The sequence below is a fragment of the Pogona vitticeps genome, chromosome 6, assembly GCF_051106095.1.
Source record: "Pogona vitticeps strain Pit_001003342236 chromosome 6, PviZW2.1, whole genome shotgun sequence".
NCBI classification, from domain to species: Eukaryota; Metazoa; Chordata; class Lepidosauria; order Squamata; family Agamidae; genus Pogona; species Pogona vitticeps.
The window spans coordinates 37716759-37734381 of record NC_135788.1 but is presented as its reverse complement, the minus strand read 5'-3'; the positions used below and the strand labels follow the sequence as shown (position 1 = coordinate 37734381).

General features: G+C 39.4%; 1 protein-coding gene across 1 annotated transcript in view; it reads right to left on the bottom strand.

Moving 5' to 3' along the window:
• The window catches only part of CHN2 (chimerin 2), a 147333-nt gene that overhangs the window by 87256 nt on the left and 42454 nt on the right, over window positions 1–17623 (bottom strand). The window contains exons 2-3 of the mRNA XM_020780416.3: window positions 11353–11391; window positions 6099–6154 (exon numbers count right to left, since the gene is read on the bottom strand). Coding sequence (XP_020636075.1) covers window positions 6099–6154; window positions 11353–11391 — 95 coding nt within the window. The remainder of the gene's footprint in view (window positions 1–6098; window positions 6155–11352; window positions 11392–17623) is intronic.

Below are 17623 nucleotides of genomic sequence, written 5' to 3'. Positions count from 1 at the left end.
CAGTTGTTCTTACTTGTGTATCAAGCTCACATGAAAAAGAGGAGTAGTATAGCTCCACTGCCTCTGCTTCAGTTCCATTGCAGGTAGAGGGTCATGAGTCTGAAGCAAAGATACTCCATTAACCATGGACACTTGTCACACGAGTCAGTGACGGAGATGGAGGCAGGGCTAGAATGCTCCCCTCTTTGCATGAATTTTCTGTGCAAATAAGAATGACTGAATAGAATACTGTAAACATTTTTGCAAATGCAGCCTAAGATTTCAGTTGCTTTTTAAGCAGTGACATTATACTGATGATTCATATTCAGTTTGCAATGCAATGCATCAGCTTTTTTAGAATCCTTTCATACATACTAGCTGACTGCTTCCAAACCAGGTCTCTCCCATCCTGCACTTCTGCCATTGATTTTTTTGGTACCTAAATGCAAAGTTAAGCCCATTTCTGCTGAATTTCATCTTGTTACTTTGGCTGAGTGTTCCCATTTGTCAAGATCATCTTGAGTCGTGCTAACTACTTATCTATAAATTTGATAAGCATCTCATTACATTTCATTCATAAAAATATTGAATTACACAGGGTTGTGGAGAGAGCCCTCAAACACCTCACTTTAGGTGCCCAGGTCAATGAAGAGCCATCAATGAACACTCACTGGATGTACTTGGTCAAGCAGGCATGGATTTGAACAAAACTAGTAGCGTCCTAACAAAAAAAGGAGTCCAAAAAGGGTGGAAGGTTCTAAAAAAGAAATTCTAAAGGCATAACTACAAACAATTCCAAGAGGAAAAAAAGGTGGGAGGCAGCAAAAAAGGCCAGTGTGGCCAACACAAAAAGCTCAGGGAGGACCTAATAATCAAAAACAGACATGTACAGGAAGTGGAAAAAAGGCCAGGCCACCAAGGATGAGTACAGAGATGTAGCAAGGAAATGAAGGGATGACATTAGGGCAAAAGCTGAGAATGAGCTGAGATTAGCTAGAGACGCTAAAAGCAATTTAAAAAAGCATTCTTCAGGTATGTGAGTAGCAAAAGACAAACAAAAGACATAGTGGCACAGCTCCGCAATAGAGATGGAAAAATGATAACAGAGGACAAAGAAAAGGCAGAGGTGCTCAATTCCTATTTTAGTTCAGTGTTTTTCCATAAGACAGACTATGAACTTCCAAACAAATTGGAACTGCAAGGGGGGGGGGAGGTTCAGGATTGCAGCGGGAGATTCATACATAGTCAAGGAATACCTTGCCACCTTGAACGAGTTCAATTCTCCAGGGCCGGATGAACTCCATCCGAGAGTACTGAAGGAACTGGCTGAAGAACTCTCAAAACTGCTGTTCATTACAGTGATGACCTGCATAGCGACGATAATCCGTTCCGGAAAAATCGTCGTTATCCGGATTCGTCGCTATGCAAAAAGAAAAAGCCCATAGGAATGCATTAAACCCAGTTTAATGTGTTCCTATGGGCTTAAAACTCACCTTTAAGCAAAAATCCTCCATATGGCCGCCATTTTCGCTGCCCGGTATGCGAGGAATCAGCGCGAAAACACAGCGGGTGGCCATTTTTTCTGGCGGCCATTTTGGAACTGCCAATCAGCTGTTTATAAAAGATCGCTATGCGAAAATCGGTAAGCGAAACAGCGGATTCGTCGTTAACCGAGGCACTTGTTAAGTGAGGCACCACTGTATTTGCTTTAAATCACAGAAAATGGGGGAGATGCCAGAGGATTGGAGGAGGGCTAATGTTGTCCCTATCTTCAAAAAGGGCAAAAAAGAGGAGCCTGGGAACTACAGGCCAGTCAGCCTGGCATCAGTCTCTGGAACAGACTGTAAAGCAGTCATTGTGCAAGCAGCTAGAAAACAATGCAGTAATAACTAGAAGCCAATATGGATTTGTCAAGAACAAATCCTGCCAAACTAATTTGATCTCATTTTTTGATCAGGTAACCTTCATGATAGAAAGAGGGTATGTGTAGTATATCTTGACTTCAGCAACGTTTTTGACAAAGTGCCCCATGATATCCTGATTAGCAGGCTAACTAGGTGTGGTCTGAATAGATCAAGTGTCAGGTGGATACACAGTTGGCTACAGAACTGTACTCAGAGGGTGATGATAAACGGATCCTTCTCTAATTGGAAGGAGGTCATAAGTGGGGTACCCCAAGGCTCAGTCTTGGGCCTGGTGCTCTTAAATATCTTTAATAATGACTTGGATGAGGGATTGCAGGGAATGCTTGCCAAATTTGTAGATGATACAAAATTGGGCAGAATAGCGAATACTCTAGAACAGTGATCCCCACCCTTGGCTCTCCAGATGTTCTTGGACTACAACTCCCAGAAGTCTTAACCACCACCTTTGCTGGCCAGGATTTCTGGGATTTGAAGTCCAAGAACATCTGGAGGCCCAAGGTTGGGGACCACTGCCCTAGAAGACAGAAACAAAATTTAAAATGACCTTGATAGGATGGAGCACGGGGCTGAAAGCAACAGAATGAAATTCATCAGGGATAAGTTCAAAGTACTGCACCTTGTATGGAATGGTAAGTACAGAAAAAGAAATCAATTGCACAGTTACAAGATTACCTGGCTCAGCAAAATTATGAGCGAGAAGGATCTTGGAATTGTCGTAGATCACAAGCTAAATATGAGCCAACAGTATAATGTGGCAATAAAAAAGGCAAATGCTATTTTAGGCTGCATTACTAGAAGTATAGTTTCCAAATCCCGCAAGGTTCTAGTTCCCCTCTATTCAGCACTGGTTAAGCCTCACTTTGAGTATTGGGTCCAGTTCTGGACACCACACTATAAGAAGGATGCTAATAAATTGGAACAAGTTCAGAGGAGGGCGACAAGGATGATCAGGGGGCTGGAAACCAAACCTTATGAGGAAAAGCTGAAAGAATTGGTCATATTTAGCTTTGAGAAAAGAAGGCTGAGGAGTGATATGACAGCACTTTTCAAATATTTGAAAGGCTGTCATATAGAGGATGGACAAGATTCGTTCTCGATCATTCCAGAGTGCAGGACACACAACAATGGGCTCAAGTTAAAGGAAGCCAGATTTCGGTTGAATATCAGGAAAAACTTCCTAACTGTTAGAGCAGTACGACAGTGGAACCAGTTACCTCAGGAGCTGGTGTGTGCTCCAACAGTGGAGACATTCAGGAAAAACTTGGATAATCACCTGGCAGATATGCTTTGATTGTATTCCTGCATTCAGCAGGGGGGTGGATTTGATGGCCTTGTAGGCCCCTTCCAACTTCACTTTTCTATGACTCTATAATTCAGTGATTTATTTTAACCCATCTTTCATCATAAAGTCAACAAGGATAACATGGGAAACTGTGGGAATGTTTTGCTGAAAGCAAAACTTAATCTTTCTACAAAATTCCCTCAATCGACCAGAAAAGAAACTCAATCAATAAACGGTTGTTGTAGGTTTTTCGGGCTGTTTGGTCATGTTCTGAGGGGTTTTCTTCCTAACGTTTCACCAGTCTCTGTGGCCAGCATCTTCAGAGGACAGGAGTCAGAACTCTGTGCTCTGGTGCAGTTTGTAGGATAACTGAGTATTTATAGCTGTGGGATCAGGATCGGTGATCACTGCACACAAAAGACCAGCTAAGAACACACATCAGTCAGTGACGGATCATTTCTCCCCCTTATCACAACAATACACCAACAACAAAAATCACGCTGGTCACTATAATCACCCAATCTCCTGAAAAGAACAAAAAGCTGATCGGGGGGGGGGGATTCCCGCACATACCAAAGTGCACAAAAAGACTTTCTGAGTATGTTTTCAAACTTTTTTTTATTAAACATTGGAGTCTGGGGGTGTTACCACTTCTGCAAAAATGCCCCTGGAGACTGCATGCAACCCATATGCTGCACAATAACAACCCTGTTCTGTATGCTCCCAGACTGCTTAATAATCTGCAGTAGAATTTCAGCCACTATTGATGTCAAGGCAATTGATCTATGGAATAGGCTCAGGAAGTCTGGTCTTATGCTATTTGTAATGACAGATTTCTTCAAGATTAAAAAAAAATATTCAGGACTGATCCAAAAGTTGTTATGCATTTGAAGTCAATCAAGAAACACTTCCACTTTCACGACAGAACATCCAAGGCTGAGACTATAAATTAGGTCTGTGCCTCCCTGGTCAAAATCTGATACTGTATCTGCTCTTTTACTTTATTTTGCTAAAACTAAAGGACCTCCTGAAAAGACAATCGTAAAAGTTGCAGACATCCACAGGCTAGTAGCTTCATTCGCACTCATTTTACAATGGTACCCAAGCAGACACAATAGGAACACTGTTGTCTTAGACCAGTGTTTCCCAACAGCTGGTGGTAAAGGCTTTTTGGGAATTGCAGTCCAAGAACATCTGGGTTACCCAAGATTGGGAGCCACTGCCTTAGACTAACAATTGAAACTGATGAACAATAATGTGATTGTCCCTCTTTCTCATCTTTCTTGTTTCCTATTGTAACTACTAGGTATGTTATGTATGCAAATGTGTAGCCTAAATATTGCAGTTGTTGTGGGTCAGGAAGAACAACCTTCAGAACACAGCCGAAGAGCCCGAAAACCCCACAACAACCATTAGATCCTGGCCGTGAAAGCCTTCGCGAATACACTAAATATTGTACTTTATGAGTCTGAGAGAGCCATTTGTAACACATTCAAGCTAACGCTGAAATAAAGCTGTTAAATGGGTCACAATACTTTTGTTTTTGTTATTTGTGCTGAAATAGACTAGCACAGGTACTTCTCTAAAAAGTTAGATCCTTTGAATTGAATTACTGCTTGTACTCATTTAGACTTTGGAGATGGGTGCCTGTTGCCTCCAAGTGAAATATAGAATAAAAAGGCTAATTCATTGGTCCATTTTAACTTTCATAAAAAGCTACAGCAGATGATGGCAAAAATGCACTGCAATATACATTTACTATCTGTAGTAACAGGTTTTATTTTAAAGCCACATGTAATTAGACATAGAAATAATTATGAAAGTATTTTGTTTGCCTATTTCTATTCCTAACAGTACCATTTAGGAAATACATGTTTTGTACTCACTAGGGACATTTCAAGCAAATGTCTCATTGTGGCCAACATGGCTTTTGTTCAGCAATGGTCAGCAATTTCCGAAATCTACAACACAGTGAGACTTCCAGCACTGCTCTAACATTGTGCCAAACCCAGAAGCTGCATGTAGAGCAAACTATTATAAAAATGAAACTTTCAGGAAAAAAATAATTTCTTCCAAAAGTAATACACAACATTCCACTTCATCATTCTGAACAATGAGAAAAATAATTTTTGTTTATATAATTGAAGGATGGAGCCTTGGCTATCTAATATAACTCAATCATATTTTGGTGCATTTGTCCCTTTAAAAATTATATTGTTTGGATTCAGGTGATCCATGCATTCAAAATGAAAAATAAAAGATTGTGTCCCACATCTTCCCTCCTTTGCTTGTCTCCTGAGGCAACTGCTCATCCATGCTTTGATTCCACAGCTTTGCCATGGAAATTCATGGATGGAGAGGGAGCTGGTAAAATGACTCCTTAAATGCCTCACTTACTTTGGGTTCAGTCTAAGTCAGTTCTGACTTGGCAACATATAACAACAAATGCAGCTTAAACCATTGTGTTTCATAGCAAGTGTCTCTGCATGCAACTAACACCACACTTTATAAATAGTAATTTGAATGATTTGTCAAAATTAATCTTTTCATATGAAAAATGGAATCTGAGAGAACCAGAGGAACAGCGTTGCATTTTCTGGAAACAAATCACACATGATATATGCCAGAGAAGAAGAAAAAAAGAATATGCCAATAAAGACAAAGACATTATTAGCACAGTATTAAAATACTTTAATTATATCAGTAACCAAAAGCTTATAATTACATACTGGTTCATTACACATGTTGATTTAAATGTTCACCTTACATTTAAGAAAATAGTTTTGAATGCAGTTTGTGGATGATAAAATATATACCAACATCAGCACACATGAAAATGTGAAGACCAATATTATCAACAAGTCGATGACAATACATTCAGTTTAACTAGATGTAGATAAAATTGGACTGACCTCTCGAGGACAAATTATCCTCTTGGGGCGAGGTGCTTCCTGCTGTAACTGGTATACTGTCAAACATAAAAAAACCCATAATTAGAAGGCTGCAGTTAATACTAACACCTATTTCTATATGTTTAAGAAAAAATGCTTCAGATTATTTCAGATGAAGGGAAGAGATTGGATTGAAGGTGGAATTGTTTAGTGATGTATTTAGAATTCATACAGATACAAGTTAAAGAAAGAACCAGGATAGATATTTGCTTCTGAAGTGGGAGCATTGCCTCACTCTGGCTTTGGTCTATGAATGACACCACTTCTGGAGAAAATGTAATTTTGCCCCTTGGCTCACGGGGTCTGATGTCAATAGGTTTAAAGTGATGTTTCATTATACTTTTAAACAACATAAAAGCCCCCCCCCCCGGAAAGTACCCTTTAGCATCTGGCTTGGGGGAAATTTCAGCACTGCTACAAGCCAGCTGCTAAAGGACACTTTCCCAGGGCAGGGCACATTGTCTGTATACTCAATCTTCAAAAAAACATACAGGGCTTGTAGAAGAGAGTTAGGGGAAGCGTATCTGCAATTTTGCTGTCTTTAGGTGTCTGGGGGGGGGGCATTTTATAAGGTTTTAAATAAAGATGAATTGACAAATTGATTCATCAATTCATCAGAAAAATGTAAATTCACAATTCGTTGACCTTGATGGATTATGAATCGTGGTGAATTGCCATTTTCCCCCCAATTCATGCCCATCTCTAATGATGATTCTAAAGAATATAAAGGGCCCGATAAGGATGCAACTTACTATACAATATACAATAAACAGAAAATTCAAGGCATGTTATAAATAATCAAACCAGATTGCAGTTTCGGGTGTATTTATTTTCCTCTCCAGGGGAAACTTTCTCTTTAAAAAGTCCATCTGCACATATGTGGACATGTATCAATCTTTTCAGATACTTTAACCTTCCTTTTAAAAAGTACTTGTCATGGGCAATATCCAATGAACGCTATGTACAATATATGAGTAACTCTTGCAATACATCTAAGTCATGCTTCTGGGAATTTTCCCAAGACACAGCTTGAACTGCTCCAGAATCCTTCAGGAACCAGCTTGTTTACAGACCATAATGGGATACAAATCTTAAAACAGCTTTGCCCTGAAGAATAATACTATTCTATACTATACTATGGAAACAATACTATTTTTCCATTCTCTGTAAAATTCTTATCTGAACACCTTATTTATTTCAGTTACTCCTTCACAGGACATGCAGGCTTAGGGAAAAAAATAAAGCATACAGAAGGACTGTAATATAGATATCATACCTCCATCTCTTTTCTTCAGGTTAGTTTCAGTAGTAAGCTGTCTTGAGTATGGTTGTTGTGGGTTTTTCGGCCTCTTTGGCCGTGTTCTGAATGGTCTTTGGCCGTGTTCCTTCAGAACACAGCCAAAGAGCCCAAAAAACCCCACAACAACCATTAGATCCCGGCCGTGAAAGCCTTCGCAAATACATTGTCTTGAGTACATTTGAGAAAATGTGGGATATAAATGCAAAAAATAAATGAATAATGAAGAGAAAACTTCCTGTTTACACAACTCTGGAAACTGTACGTTACCTATGTATGTTTACAAAGAATTTGATGCTTTGGCAAACTACACTTATGACAAATCTTGCAGCCTGGATTATGTAGGTATTCATCTGGAGAATTCATAAAGTTTTGAGGGATGCTCTTCCCCTTCCCACCCTGCATCTGGTGCTCCTTCTGGCACATGGTTTAAAGGAAATGGAAGAAGTGACCATAATCACATGGGGACAAGGAGGAAATGGGCCAGGACATGCTGTTCACAATGGTAGGTTAACAGGAAACCAGGGGTAAAAGCTCAGGAAAAATGCTTCAGAAAACCACAGAAAGAAGAAATCTATTCCATACTGGGGGGTGGTGATAATTTACCATCTTTAATTGTGATTTCCAAGAATTCTTCAAGAATGTTTGACAATAATTATTCCAAAATGAGATGTATGCATTTCAGTCATTTCTAGGGTTTATAAATTCAGATGAATGAAATCATATTGGCCTTTTGTGCCACTGAAAAATGTTGAATGGTGAGTCTTCCGAAACCAACAATGCATATTACTGTACTTTGGATTTCTTCATTTTAATGGTGAGTCTCTCTAATTATTTGGTCAGTATCTTGTTCACATTTACACATGTAGAATCCAACTGTTGAAGTTGCCAGATTCCATGAGTCGCCATTTGTGTACCTGACTATGCATGAATAGCACCTCATGTTGCAATGGGAGGTCTGCACGTGCATAAATACTGAACAGGTTACTAAATACTGAACCTTTGTGGCCAGTTCTATTGACTATGTCAAAACAAGGCAAAACTCAGTGGGTTTTCTTCTGACTGCCTGTCAAGGAAGATCACCTAGATTTCTCATGATTTACAACCTAATCAGCTCTCCAGCCCAAAATTCCATGTTTGAGATGTCAATATAAAAACAGCCATCCTGGATCAGCTGAACTGTCTATTTAGCCCAGCTGCCTTTTCTGATGGCCAAATGCCCATGAATAGAACAATAAACTGGGATATTGAGAGGTAATATTTTAAAAACTGCATGTTCATTTGTCCTAGAAGGACAAAAATAAAAGGATAGAAACTAAAAAAATATTCTGTTTTCCATTGATTGACCATTCTAAGTAAATGGATTGTTTATGTCTTGAAATTGATTTCCTTAAAGTCCCACTTTGGCACATTAATAATTATTAGCTTTTAGTACTACATGAACTTGGGTATCTGGTGGACTCTTCAGTTAGGTATGCCATATAAACTGCAACCAAGAGACTCCTTCCTTCTGCCTACAAATGAAATAGTTTATCTTCTGCCCACTATCTTTCTTTAATTTTATGAGATAAAAATGTCTTTTGTGTAACAACGGGCTTAGGTGATGTTGTCCCATAACACATTGGTGCAAGGATGGGACTATTAGGTTTCTAATCTGGACAAAGCACAGCACACTTGTTAATGCATAATATATGGCTATGAATACTAGTAGCCATTGATAATTACAAACTAGAGATGGGGGTATTCGTATACAAATACAAATATCTCCCCACAGGTGGAGATAATGAGGGTCCGGCCCCATGGGGCTGGACGGTCCACTCACGATTGCCCTGCTGCCGTGACTGCAGCGGAGCCTTCCAATGATTCTGGAGACTGTGATCTGTGAGCCACTCTTCAACCTAGCAGACAGGCTTGTCGTCCCGGAATCGTGAGTGGGGCCAGACCCTCGTTATCTCCACCTCTCTACTACAAACATTATGAATCTTCTTTTAAAGTCACCTACAGTGGTGGCCATCACCACATCTTCTAACAGCAAATTACATACAGGTAGATTTGTGAAGAATAGTGTGTTGTGTGAAAGACATATTAACTAACAAGCAAGTCACCCAAAAGAAGGGGGGAACAAAAACAGTGTATTTGTCGTTTTGTTTGAAATATTGATACATTAAGGGCATATATAGTGGCTTTTAATTAGAGATGTCTATTGGCTTCAGCCAAATCCAGAATTCCAAATCACATAATTCTGATCTGGGCCAATCTGGATGGTATCAGGATGGGAAAAGAATGGGCAGATTTGATTCCAGGGCAACCAAAAGGCATTTGGGACCCATTCAGTGATTCAAATCTCTAAAACAGAAAACAGACTGTGGGGGTGAGGACTATGGAAACAGATTATGTGAATGAGCAACTGAGTGGGAAGAGGTGGAGCTGGGCTTTATACCGTGACAGGTGTAATAAGCAATGTGAGTTCAGAGTTTCACATCAGTCACTGACCAAAATTTGAATGTCTTCCCATAAGAAAACCTCTGAAGCAGTCTGTCGATAATCTGGCACATTTACTTCCCAATTTAAGTTCTATCAGAACTCCAAATATCATGTGCATCAGAATGCAAAAAAAAAAAAAGAAAAAGAAAAAGAAAAGAAAAGAAAAGAAAAGAAAGAAAAAGAAAGAAAAGAAAAGAAAAGAAAAGAAAGATAGAAAAAGAAAAGAGAAAAAGAAAGAAAGAAAAAAGAAAGAAAGAAAGAAAAAGAAAAGAAAAGAAAAAGAAAACGAAAAAGAAAAAGAAAAGAAAAAAGTTACAGCCATTTTGTTTTTCCACTGAAAGTCAATGGAAGTACTGGCAATCTGAATTTACAAATTAAATCTGATACAGTTACTAACTGAAATAGGCTGAATCGCCACAGACCATACCAGAATCCTTCCCAAACTACCAAACTGGCCTCTAAACTGTGCACCAACCTGCTTCTAATGTTGACAGGCACAAACTATGAAAATCACTGAAAACCACCAAAGCATATTCCTGTACTTCAGATTTCTTCATTTTAAATATTCAAAATATAGGCTGCTTTCTTCAGCACTGAAGAGATGACTGACAACTTATTCAATATACCTTCAGAAACTTAAAAGACAGCCTGCCAGAAACAAAAGCTGCAATCTAATCAATGGGACCTGTCTCAAATAAAAGGTCTAAGAACTGCAATCAAAGTTTAAGGCAGTGCTTTCATCAACTAACTCACTGCAGATTTAGCTGTGCAAGAATAAAAATGGTAGAACAAATCAGACATATGAAGAAGAAAATCTTTTAAATTCCAAACAACTGATTGGTGTAAAGTTTCTGTACAGTACATTTCAGAAACTATATGCAGTATGTAATTTTTCTAGTCCATAACATTTAAAAGTTGTGATAGGAGGAAAAACTAAACTTAGTTTCTACAAGCTGCCCTTGGAATCATACAAGGATCTGCCCTTGTATGAAATCTTTTTTCTTTGCATCTCAGATATTATACTGTACTTTATGCCAATCATTATACAGTATTCCTAGATATAGCCTTAAGTTCCATTCCTGTGCTCCTCATTTTTGTGTACTGTCAATGAGTTAGAAACGTCATCCCATCTCTTTTAGGGGCTAGAAGGCAAAAAGCAAGAAGGAATCCCAGCAGCCCTGTGTAGTGCACTGTTATATGTGTCTACTTCAAAAGTAGGAATATTTTAAAAGTTTTACTTTCAACACAAGCTCTTTATATCCTTGTTTGCCTCATCCTTTCACAGTCACAATTTCTGCTCTCAGAAGTTCTGCTTGCTTTATCTCCACTTGGTCTTCCGGATCATGCTTGATGACTTTCTGATATCTAGGAGCTTCATTCCCAGATAAGATCCCATGCCCTCCTCCCATCCCTGAGTTGCAATATGATACTCACAGTATGATTTCCATATTGGGGGCTGATATTCTTCAGCATCTAGAATAGTGAAAAAAGGGGAAAATCAATAGCAGCTCAGTGAATCCATTAACCTGCATGTTCTATAAAGACTTCACAGTTTACAAGGAAAAGAATTATTACTGCCTTTCAAAGAAAATGACATCCTCAGAATGACAATGGATACACATGACAGAAGTTAACTAATTTAGGTGTTAAAGCTTTAAAAGAATTTTTCCAAGTTCTACAATGCAACCATTTTGCTCCAGTGTTTCTATGTCTCCAAATTAAATATGGCATTCCTGTATATTTTCTTGGATCAGAATTTGGAAGGACATCACAGAGTAAGCCTTGAACATGGCTGGCCAAACACCATTAGATCTACAGCAAAAAACAAAGCAAAACACAAACAAACAAACAACAATACAGTATAGAGCCCCCAAGTCTGGACTTAACGTTGACTTAAGGGGGGAAGAACGTCTGGCCCACAGGCAAAACAAAACTATTCAGTCCCCTTTGTCGGAATCATAGATCGAAAAATTTACTTCTTTGGATTGAATCTCCAAGAGTTCCTCAATAAATGTTGTTTTGATGCATGCAATGGGAAGCTCATCCATCTTTGTGAACATGAAAGTACATTGTTGCTGATGTTGGCATGACATGGCCTTCTTTCACAGAAGACTCCTGGATGTTCCCAGGATCACAGAAGATGTTTCCAGGAGCACCCTAGATCTGTATCATTTGAATGTGTCAGGAATCTTACAGCTTTGATATAGTGCTCTAGATTCTAGAACAAAATTCTAGAAATACTGAATTTTTCTAATCTACAATTATTGAATTCTTCTATGCCAATTCCTCAATTTCAGAATTCTGTTCTAGAATACAGTTCCCTCCTCTGCACATGTAAATGCAGAGAGACTTTCCTGGGTCTGCTGTCATTAGTACTTTCAGGAAGCTTCCCCACCAGGTTTTACCTTGCTGCACTAAGAACAGGGAACTGCACAACTGGACTTTCAGTTTGAAAAAAAGGAAAAGCAGGTGTTTAGGTTTTAAAAAAGAACAGAGAAAGAAGGAAGGATAGAAATAGTAGTTTTTGGTGCAACCCAAGTAAAGTAGGAATATCCTGTTCTCATAAGAAAACAATGTTTTTCTTCTATGCAAAAAAGGAATGTAATTTGTGATTATCATTATTGCCAAAAGTAACTATTTACTTTCTAACATGCTACTTGTATATCATTGTTTCCAAACTGGGGTCTCACTCTCTCTAAAAGCACAGATATGCAGCTTGGGGGGTGCTCCTGGATTCATCTGATCTCGAGTGCCCAGGTTTTGGGAGTGGTCAGGAGTGCTGCTGCACAATTAAAACTAGTGTGCCACTTGCGTCCATTTTTCGAGAGGTCTCATTTGGCCAAGGTGACACATGCCTTAGTTAGATCCCAACTAGATTATTGAAATGTGCCCTATGTAGGACTGCCTCTGGAATGTGCTCCGAAATTCCACCAAGTCCAAAATAGAACATCCAGATTGTTAACTGGGGACTGGTCACAGGAATCATACAATCCAAAATTCCAAAATTCACTGGCTGCCAATCCGTTTCCAGGCACAATTCAAAGTACTAGTTGTAATCTATGAAGCCCTAAATGGCTTCAGCCCAAGCTATCTCAAGGACCGTTGCTCCCTTTATTAACCTGCTTGGGTGCTAAGATCTTTGAATAATGTAAGTCACCTTGGGTCCTTTTTAAGGAGAAAGATGGGGTAGAAATTTTTTAAATAAAATAAAAATTAAATATAAAGTGTACCCAGATTATTGCACTTGCTCTCTAAAGAACCATTAACAGGTATCTAGTCACCTTGGTTAGCAACAGCAGCCATTTGCTTCTGCTGTGCAACCTCATAGTCTGTTTGTTTGTGCAATCTGCACACCACAGTATTGATACAGTAATCAATTCAACTATATCATTTATCTACAAAACCTATGCCAGTTAATTAAAGTAATGTGTTGTTTCCCATTCCTCTACACTACTTATGGAAATGAAAAACCAAGTACCTCAGCTCACCCATATATGTGTGTATTATATATACCTATATAAGCAATATATTATCAAAAATGTTGGTGATTAACTATAGTACACGTTTTAAAAATGAGACTACACACTTGAAGCAATTTAGAGATACATTTGTCATCTAGAACAGCCCTCTAGCCACAATTTCTCAAACTAACCACTTCAATAACAAGATTGTTCTGGTTTAGGCTAATCTTTGAGATTCAACATGCAACATACATAATACTGTTTTCCTAATACTCAGAAGTATTTCTAACTTGCAGAAATTGGTGAAACAAATACAGAGCTAACCATAGTGCGTTAATGATTACAAATGCTACACATTGCACATTTGACTGCATAATTCATCTGAATTTACACCTTGTCATTATTCCTTCTTATTCAGATAAGATTTTTCACAGCAACTAACCATCTTTGCAGCATGAAGTAAAAGACAGAAGGCTAGAACTGACTTTTTTTTTCTCCCAATGCCCAAGAGCACAGCACTGGATGCTCATTAAATTATCTTATTAACATCAACCTTGATCATAGTAATTATATAATGCTTGGTATAATATGTATGTGAAGACAAATGCACTGACACACTGTAGAGATAAAAGGCTTTGCCTCCACACTGTCGTTCTACTGTGTGAGCCCTACTTTTGTTTGAAATTTAATTTCAGGAAACAAGCTAAGTCATTACAAGGTTTAAGAAGAAAATCTTTAGATCCCAAGGAGCATTCAGTGTTAAATGAAATTATATGAAAATTTCACCTCTGTGTTATTGTAAACATAGGTTAGAGAAGTTAGATTGATAAGCAAACACTAGGACAAACTGCAACTGCAGTATAAGAACATTTTATGTCTAATAAGAAACAGAGCTCTATATTAGGATTACAAATTTCCCCTTATTTCATTCTCACAGTGCAAAATGAAAAGTCTTCTCTGTACCTAGCAAGATTAGATAAAAATTTAGGGTTGTTTGGTTTTTGTTTTGCATATTGTCCCTTTTTTTGTTTAGAGAATCTTGTAATATGCACAGAAAGTCTTGTAGTCTATGCAGAAAACAAACTGTTTGAGCAAAAGGCACAAGGTTTTCTGGCATGCATGTGTTAATGTTGATGCTGATGACAAAAAGGGTTGGTCTTTTCATTCTTCTGCAGTAGTGAAGAATCTTGTGGCAGTCAATTTTTTCAGTGCCAATACCTCTTTGGTGAGGATCAGAACTTTTCTAAGTACTTATTATGTCCTGAATATAGAAGTCTTTCTTGCTATTACAGCCTGTGAATAACAAGAAGCCACTCAATTCTATTATGCTCATACTATTGCATGCTTTTCTGTGTCTCTGAGCATTCTTACATTAAAGCTGGACACCAAAACACATAAATGAGCAAATTCCTCTTTGTTGACTTCGCCAACACAGGCAAGACCACTTATTCCAAGGAACAGGCGTGTTGCTGCACTGTTGGCAGTAGGAGATGGTATATCACAGATGGTATACTGCTGTTGTTACACCAGAAATGATTGTGTTAAATAAACGCTGAAATCTGATGCATACTTATGTACCACTTAATGTAGTTCTGTGTATATATGCATTAAATCATCCTGGTTACCATATGAGCTACTGACTTCCTAAATGCCCTATCATTAACAGCTCTGCTCAGATCTTGCAAACCAACAATACCGTATCTCATATTAGGTTGTTCTCTCGTCTTACTCCTGTCCCTTCCTAGCCACATTGTCTTTTCCAGTAAGTTCTGCTCAGATCTTGCAGTCTTTGCTCACTCCATACTCTCTCCTTTTTTATTTCAAAAAGCAAAGGAACAGCTTTTGGAAAACATGCACACAACATGTTTGTAGAGGTTTTGGTCCAATATAGCTTTTCTTCTCAGCTTGCCTAATTCAAGAAAAGAGTTTGGAAATTAGAACACAGCTTTCCAGTCTGCATTCCACAGAATGGGCATGGCAACATTAATTTATCAAAGACGTTACTGGGTGTGCATGTTTCTCCATTATACATGTTGTACCTACTGAAACCTTTATTTCACCATTTCATTAAGTCCAAAACAGCACTTCAAAATATTTTGGCACAGAGGTACTATAGCCACATTCAAGCTGTTCTTGCTTCTGTTTTCTGCCAGTAACCAAAGAACGGATCACGTGCTCATCTTCTGGAATCCTCTACTACTATACGAGGGAAGTTTCTATTGGAATTTGTGTGTAGTGTATTTTATTAAAACTCCCATTTTAAAAAGCCAGGAAATTAAATTTTTCAAAAAACCTCTGGTTTACGAATGTGGGATATTGTACTTCTGTACCTATGGTTCAAAAATCCAGGAAATACCCCAATATTGCTGCACAATATCATGCCTGCATTGTCTGCAGGAAAAAGGATGGCAAGCTTTATATAGCAAAGGGCAGCCTGAATGTTGACAACACCAATGACAACAGTCAAGATGGTCTACAGGATACCGTCTTCTGATCTTCTTTTTGAAAAGTGGTGAGTGGTCCCCAACCTTTTCCAAACTGCAGACTAGTTGGGGGGCGAGGTCCATGTGCGGGTGGCTAGGCCCCCCTGTGAATGCATGCACAGGTGGGTGGGGCACCCATGCACATATGTGCAGGTGGGTGGAGCACCCTTGCATGCATGTGGGGGTGTGCATGGGTGTGTGCATGAGGGCATATGTGCATGGGTGGGTGGGAGATCTGTCTCCATAGTCTGGTCTTGAAAAGGCCATGGACCAGTACCAGGTTGCAGACTGGGGATTGGGGACCCCGGTTGTAGACCATCTTGGCTGCTGCCATTGGTTTTGTCAATGTCCAGGCTGCCTTTTGCTATGTAAAGCCTGGCATTCTTTTTCCTGCTGGCAATGCAGGCACAATATTGTGTAGTAATATCAGACCATTTCCTGGCTTTTCGAATTATGGGTACACAAGCACAATATTCCACATTTATAAACCAGAGGTTTTTTTGAGTAGACTCAAGTTGACAACAACTTGAGTCTACTTTGTGTCTCTTTCTGCTGGCATACATGCATCTCCTATTCTTAACATATTTAGCACTGCAAACACCTGCTATCAGTCCTAAGTATCAGGTAATGCTGTGAGGGGGTCACCAATGCTGGCATTCCAGTGTGCCGTCTGTCCCATCTCCTCCTCAGATGCTCAGGATGCCACTAGTGAGATACCCACTACCACTGGTTTGGAACAGAAGAGGGGACAAGAAGTCCAACCCGGGGGGGGGGAGGTGAAAGAAAGACCACTAGAGAAGAGCAAAAAGGGGAAGGCAGGTCTTGACCCAGGAAATATAAAGTGGACCCTGAAGGAAGTAGAGGGCTTAGCACTCTGGTGGTAGGGTAAAAAGAAAAGGAAAAGGAGGCTGAAAAATATCTCTCCTCAGATCCAGAAGAAGAGGGGAAATGCCTAGCAGGAGGTAGAGGAGACATAGAACTCAGAGGATTTGTGAGAACCAGAGGGTGAATGGGAGAATATCTAAAAGGAAAATCCTTGGACTTGGGTTCTGATAGAGCTTCAGGTGCCCCGGGGACAAGGTAGCATGTACTTGAGTTCCAGTTACTCCCACTCCTCTAGGTACCTCTGCACCCTCAGCCACTGCCCAGAGCATTGTCACCAACCTATAGGGGACATGGAGGATGCCATTCCCACCCAGCTGTGATACTGGAGATAGAAAAGGCAAAAAGAACATCAATGACTTCTCCAGAAGCAGCAACGATTCCAGACACCAACTCCAGCCACCCGGGAGGAACAAGGGAACAGTGAACTTTGCCCTTATTGTGGGCATACCAACCTCACTTCTCCAGGCTTCTAGTTTCAGCAACTCATGGAGGACACTGTTGAGGGAGTACAGGGACATGCCAACCCATGCAATTAACTCAGGGTTTGGAACAGACAGAGACTGAGGCACAGCCAGTAGCATTAATTGGTCCCTTGCATGAAAGATAAAGTTTTAAGACTGTTCCTGAAGCAGTTGTACCCACTTCTAAAGTATCAATAAATCTTTTGTTGTTAGAGCCACTGTGTGTCAATTCTATGGATCCAGGAATGGAGGGGTCTGCTATTGACTCTGGTAGGGTTGCTGGGGCTCACAAATACATAAGGCAGGAATGCAGTTCAAAAATCTCTTGAGATATAAGGACTGGCAGCAATTAACTTATCACAAAAACCCAAAAAGCATGTGCATTTTCATGGGGTTCTATAATTGTATTTCATAT